Source organism: Capsicum annuum, chromosome 12 (genome assembly GCF_002878395.1).
Source record: "Capsicum annuum cultivar UCD-10X-F1 chromosome 12, UCD10Xv1.1, whole genome shotgun sequence".
Lineage (NCBI taxonomy): Eukaryota > Viridiplantae > Streptophyta > Magnoliopsida > Solanales > Solanaceae > Capsicum > Capsicum annuum.
Window position 1 is genome coordinate 217,199,970 of NC_061122.1, and position 6,658 is coordinate 217,206,627.

The 6,658-nt window shown below is 30.5% G+C and overlaps 1 protein-coding gene across 1 annotated transcript; it reads left to right on the plus strand.

Annotated features, from left to right (window-relative positions):
• The first annotated feature begins 1,243 nt into the window (after positions 1–1,243).
• On the plus strand, positions 1,244–3,165 carry LOC107849984 (transcription factor HEC1-like). The gene is made up of 2 exons (XM_016694482.2): positions 1,244–1,967; positions 2,646–3,165. Exons 1-2 carry the CDS (start codon positions 1,460–1,462, stop codon positions 2,960–2,962), a joined length of 825 nt encoding a protein of 274 aa, XP_016549968.2. The 5' UTR covers positions 1,244–1,459; the 3' UTR covers positions 2,963–3,165.
• Positions 3,166–6,658: the final 3,493 nt, after the last annotated feature.

Genomic DNA, 6,658 nt, shown 5'->3' on the forward strand with positions numbered 1-6,658 from the left:
CACCATAGACGACTTTTAGTCTTTGGGTGGCAAATATGTTATTTATACATAATTTATATATAGACCTACCTGTATATAGAGTTTTTGTCAAAGTTTACGGATGACGTGGCACCCTCACGGGCCTTAATAGATCCGCCCCTGTGTGTCTGTATGTACTGTAGTTTGATTAATTTAAATTTGTATTTATATATTTTATTTCTCTCGATTTATTCAGATTTTCACATTGTATGACTCATATATCAAAACAGTATTCTCGACAAGAAAAAAAAAATTCATTTTTAGAATTTAAATTTGAAACGTGTGATTAATTATGAAGAAATTTAACCATTCTATCATAATTTATATTGATACGACTAAACACTACTGTTAGGTGTCCTGATCATATTTAACTTCTTTTTGGGGAATACTCTAAAAGTTTATTGTTTCAATTATTTTTGTTAGTCAAAGATGCTCCGAATATTATAAAGGTCATCATGCTCTGACTTACATATCCCAAAATGATTTTAAGTTTTATCTATATATAATGATATAACCTAAATAGTATAATTTTTTTTTTTTTTTTTATATATATATAGTTTAATCTTCATAGGTTAACTAATTACTTTCCATTATTTCTATGCTATATGATTCGGTAGTCAATTCTATTTTCGATAGAAGTATCTGACAATCGAATTTGATTTTGACTATTATTTTTATATTCATAATAGTGTGAAAAGAAGGTTAGATCCTTCCCAGTAAAATGAGGCGTGTTCGAATTCTGATCGCTTTTACGCGAGAAAGGGGGACCACCCTCAAAGCCTAAGTATTCCTCAATGACCGATAGTGTACAAGTACCATGAGAGTAAGATGACAAGAACTATATTACAGATTAACTTCAGAAGATTCAATTGAATCATTCATACATTAAAAGACATGATTGAAAAAAAAAACTGTATCACGAAAATTAGGACGAAAGGAATGTGACATTTTCCATGTCCTGTTAGCTAGCTTCAAGAGAACATTATTGTATCTCTTTATTATAAGGGTTGTGGAAGATATTTATTTATCAAATATGAAAAAGATAACTAAAGAAGGAAAAGGGAAAGGGAAAAGGTTTACCAACTTTAGTGGCAAATATATTATATTCGTAGTGCTAACGCAGTATATATATAATATAATATTAGAACAGCATATTATATAATATATATAGTACTTAGTAACAATAATAATGTACTAACAACTAACAAGTAACACCATGTTATATATATCCTTCCCAATGAGTAGTCTGTTCCCAATATATATCATACTATTTAAATTCCCTCTCAATATTTTCTTCTCCAAAAATCTATCACTTTGCTTTTATTATACACTGCAATTCTGATCAAACTCTCAGTCTTCTTACACTTTGCTCTTCCCAATAACATCATCAATTTTTTTTCTTTTTGTTTTTATCTATAAAAGAGAAAGATCATATATACATATGGATAATATTGACTTGCTCAAATTATCATCACCTTGTGAAGATCAAATGGAAATGATGCTCTTGATGCAAATGGAGAATGAAATGCCAATGTTGGACTATAGTCCCCAACGAAACATCATCAACAACAGCAACAATAACAACAACAATAATAATAATATCGATCGTAACAATTTCTCTGAAATTTTCGATCATCATAATCCACCATCCACATTATTCTTGAACAATATGTCATCTACCATTTCATTAAATGGTTGTAAATCTCCCCAAATAGTTCATCAAGATTCATCAATAACTCTCCCTTTCCTGGACAATTCAAGTAGTACTAGTGGTACTAATGGGAGGTTGAGGAGTTCTATTCGCGCTGCCAATAAAGAACAGGTATCCTCTGCCTCACATTTGACATTTCCTTCTTCACATACAGTGAAGCGCAACTCTATGGCGGCCATGAGGGAGATGATTTTTAGAATAGCGGCAATGCAACCTATTCAGATCGATCCTGCATCAGGTAAAAAAAAAACTCTGTGTCCTTGTTTTCATTTTTTTTCGTGAGCCGCCTTAGGTCAAGTGCTGTCATTAAGAAATTATACTAAATGTATATTATATATGGAAAAAGTAAGAAGTGACATATAGATGAATAAGCCTACACCAGAGTATATTGTGAGATTTTTAACCGTGGTCTATTATCAAAGTAGTTTCTCTAGTCCACAAATTATGTATAGGGGCCAGCAGTAAGATCTGCGTACATTATATGCTCTCCAGATTCCACTGAGTATGTTATTGTTGTTGTATATTGTGTGATTCCTAGTCCAACCAATCAAACAAATTATTCATTTAATTAGCGTTAGTACTTTGAGCCCTAGGCCCTAATTAGATGTACAAATCTTAATTTCTTTACCCTCCTATGACTTTTTTTTTTTTTTTTTGTAAAAAAAGGAGTTGAACCATAATATCTATGATGTCGAAGCTATTTTTGGTGTCTTCAAATGACAAAAAAAAAAAAAAAAAAAAAAAAAACAAACTTATTTAAAATCATCTCTCATTTGCTTTATAGTCTAGATCGTATCTTTTTAATATAATGTGTATCATTATAACGAATTGTTCATTCTTTCACTTCTTTAAATAACGTTGGTATATAGTCTCTCATTGATTTCTATTATTTACCGCGAATATTATTTCTGATCAGTAAAAGCGCCCAAGAGAAGGAACGTGAAGATATCGAGCGATCCTCAAAGCGTGGCAGCACGCCATAGGAGAGAAAGGATAAGTGAAAAAATAAGGATATTACAAAGATTGGTACCAGGTGGAACAAAAATGGACACAGCATCAATGCTAGATGAAGCAATTCATTACATGAAATTCTTGAAGAAACAAGTTCAATCACTTGAAAAAGTTGAAGTTAATAGGCCAATTGTTGCTGCTACTTCTGGATGCCTTGGATTCCCTGTGCCAATGTCACTAAGTGGGAATTATTACCCTTATCATCAAAGTGTTCAACCCTAGAGATATATAGTTATTGACTGATTAAATGAGGGTACAAAATGGAATAACAAGTTGTTGTGTTTAGTATAAATTGTGGGGTTGTAAATTAGAAAGAAGATTGTGGTGGTAAAAAAATATCAAATATATATAATATAGTCACTTCTCATGATACCATGCATGTTGTACTAATTGATGAATAATATTAGTTCATAATATTGACCATATTGATAATAGAGCCTTGACGCATGTGTTTAAAATTGTTTTGTTTTTTCTTTCATTATCTCATTCTTTGAGTGTAATGATTTGTTGCGAATGTAATTAAGCACATGAAAGTGTGACATAGTAACTTAAGTTTTTAAGATAAAATGATCATACATTTTAATGTAATATATTAATATTTTGACAGATAAAAATACTCTCGAGTTCGAATCTCTTCGCTATTCAATACCAATTAAATAGGATGTTTATGTGTTTGGCTGATCATGAACAAAAAGCAAGCTAGAGCAATATGTTTGAAATATAACTATATAAATGGAATTGTGCTCTCTCTAACCAATTAAGGGGAGCTTTAATATTAATGGTAAAGTTGTTGTCATATGACAAGTAGATTACGGGTTCGAGCTGTGGAAATATACAGTGTTAGAGTATGATCCCTACAGATTGCCTATTTGTGGAACAAGTAAGTATACATGGTTCACAGAAGTAAAAACTGAACACAGTAATTTTTACGTGGAAAACACCCAGCTCAAAAAGGTGTAAAAAATCACGACCTGTACCTCTACAGGATTTAACCCCAATCTTCACTATAACTTTGAGCCTCAACAATCAACACAATTACAAGACTTCTTGTAAACAAGGAGTTAAAACTTCTAACTCCTATTACTATAAAAACACAAATCTTCCCAAGATAAGTGTTCCCAAGTCTTCGAGTTCCCTAACTTGAAGACGTGATTCCTAACTCAGCTTATAGAATACTGAGACTAGAACAATTTACTCATTACAACTCAAGAACCTTCCTATTACAAGCAGTCTAAAACATACTAAGTGAGAACTAGGTTATTCTTCAAGTTGGTGAACGATTTTGCTGATTGTTGATTTTTTTATCAGTGCATCATCGTTATTTGAATGCAGCTTGTCGTCTATATATGCTCCCTCACATGCAGTCCTTTTTCTTCTTTACTTGTATCTTCTGTAGGACTCTTTCAAGTAACTCACTCTTATCCTTCTGCCTTGTAGACTTCTTGATCTACTTAAACTCTAACTGCTCCAATTATCTTCATATAGCCGTGTGAACATCCTTTGCTTATCCATGTGTTGACAGATGTAATGATTTCAACATGCACTCCATATGTCCGAAGCAGTTTCACTTGTATGGACCATCTTGCACAACATGTTTCATTCATCTGTCTATCATCAAAACTTCTCATGCCCTAACATACAGCCTCTTGCAGAAATACTGTACCCTAACGCATAGTAAAAGTTAGTGCACTAGACTTTTCTTTTTATGCTCTCTCTAACCGATTAATGAGCTTAAATTTAACTTTCGAGACTAATATATATACCTATACGAAATTCTAGCTAGGTGAACTTGTTCATTACTTAATCTAATTCTAACTATAATCCCTAAAACAAGTTCTTCATCAAAGTGCCATTAAAGGTATTGAAAGACCTACTCTCTAAATCATCTAGAGAATGTCTACATTATTAACAAAAGGAATTTTTGTTTATGGAACTAGAAGATTATGCAGTAACGTGAGGATTTCAAACGATCAATGATATGAGTCGTGATTACTACAAATGATCATTTCATGATCAAAAAGAATTATTATAAATCTTCAAATTAAACTGGTATTTAAATTAATAAATTTATTATTTTTCACCTTGTTATCATAGGGTTGAAACTTGAAAACCATGTGAAAATTATCCCTGCAACAACTCCTAGGAAAAATCTCGAAAGGGAGATGTTGATGAGGCTTTTTTTTTTTTTTTTTTTTTTTTTTTTTTTTTTTTTTTTTTTTTTTTTTTTGTATTTGTAAGTTTTGTTTGAATAAAAATTAAAAAAAAAAATAAAAGATGGGAAAGGGACCATTTTTAGGACTTGGTTAAGCAAATATCAAACTCTGAGGGTCAAATGGGCAATGCATGCACCTCGTGAAGGCAACCTGTAGGCCCCTACTCGCCCTCCCCTTCTCAGTAGCGGAGCCAGAATTTTCATTGAGAAGGTTCAAAAATAAATATTTAAACTAGTCGAAGGGGTTCAATCTCTACTATATATGTATTAAAAATATTTTTAACCATGTAAAAATAATATAAATATAGTATAGTTTTATGTTGAAAAAAATTCTAATGAACCCCTGAAACAAATGTAGCTCTGCCTCTGTCCCACCACCACCCCACCCCACCCCTACGCCCTCTTAAATTGGAGTAATAATAGCATTTTACTTTGATGTACTGAAATAATACCTCTATTTCAAAATGAATAGATCGATTTTGACTGGATATGATATTTTTTTAAAATAATTAATTTTAAATTAAAATTATATTAAAATATTTTTTTTATTTTATAATCTTAAATATATCACGTGAAAAAATTAAAATTAAAAATATTATAAAAAATTATTTTTTTCAAACGAATCAAAAAAAAGGAGGTTATTAGGGAGTATTACAATTATATTCCGTCAGCAATATGTAAATTCATATTTAATCGGTATCCAATGCAATATTGAATACCGAGCTAGAAATTTAAAAAAAAATGTAAATGCACAAGAAATCCACGTGAATGACTAACATTTGGCGGTGGTCTTACTATATTGTATAGGCGATTGGTTATGAAAATTATAATTTTTTAGAGTTTGAAATTTTTTTTAGTCATAAATATAAATTAAAATTATTTGTAAATGACAAACACTACTTATAAAATAAAGTGAAGTATTTTTTTGTTAAAAAAACGTAAAAATCCTTATGACAAACAGATGTGTTTAAACGTTTTATGAACCATGCATGATATTTCTTCGTTTTGGTTTACTATATGAACAGAATCTAATATATATATATATATAAATGGATTACGAAATTAATTAACTTAGCTTCAAAAATCAACTCATGAGGTGAATATTCTTTCTAATATAATTTTCTCAATTACCATGGACCATTGTCTATTAAGGATAGGATAGTTTAGAGCGCCCAAATCATATAAATAGGTTATATATATATATAATTAGGAGCGTATTTGAAATTTAAAATTTATGAGTTTTAGATTATAATTTTATTGGTTATGGAATTCTAAATACTTTTAAGCGAATTTCTTAACAAATAAATGTAAAAAATTATGAGTTCTTACGAGCTCATAACTTCAATTATAAATCTGCCCTGTCTGTATCTCATTTTCTCGACCAAAGTAATTAACAGTCTAATATCTATGAATCAGAATTGATGAACTTTACTTCTTTAGTCTTTATATTGATAAAAGTGACTGAGTTGGTGCAGCAAATGGTATTCCGTAAGGGAGGTCACGAATTAAATATTCCCCCTACCAATAACTTTTTATTTGAACTTATCATACCGAACTTGTCTACTACGATTTATATCTCCTACATAATTTTGTAAATTATTAAACATGAACGGGTTTACTCAGTACCCACTCAAGTTGTACTTTTGAACTTTATTAGTAATTGTAACTAAAATGAAGTTAGTTCTCTTTCATTTGTAATAATAAGT

Coding starts and splice junctions, on each gene's coding strand:
- LOC107849984 (XM_016694482.2), top strand. CDS start 1,460: ATGGATAATATTGACTTGCTCAAATTATCATCACCTTGTGAAGATCAA. Junction 1,968..2,645: donor TCAGATCGATCCTGCATCAG/GTAAAAAAAAAA, acceptor ATTTCTGATCAG/TAAAAGCGCCCAAGAGAAGG.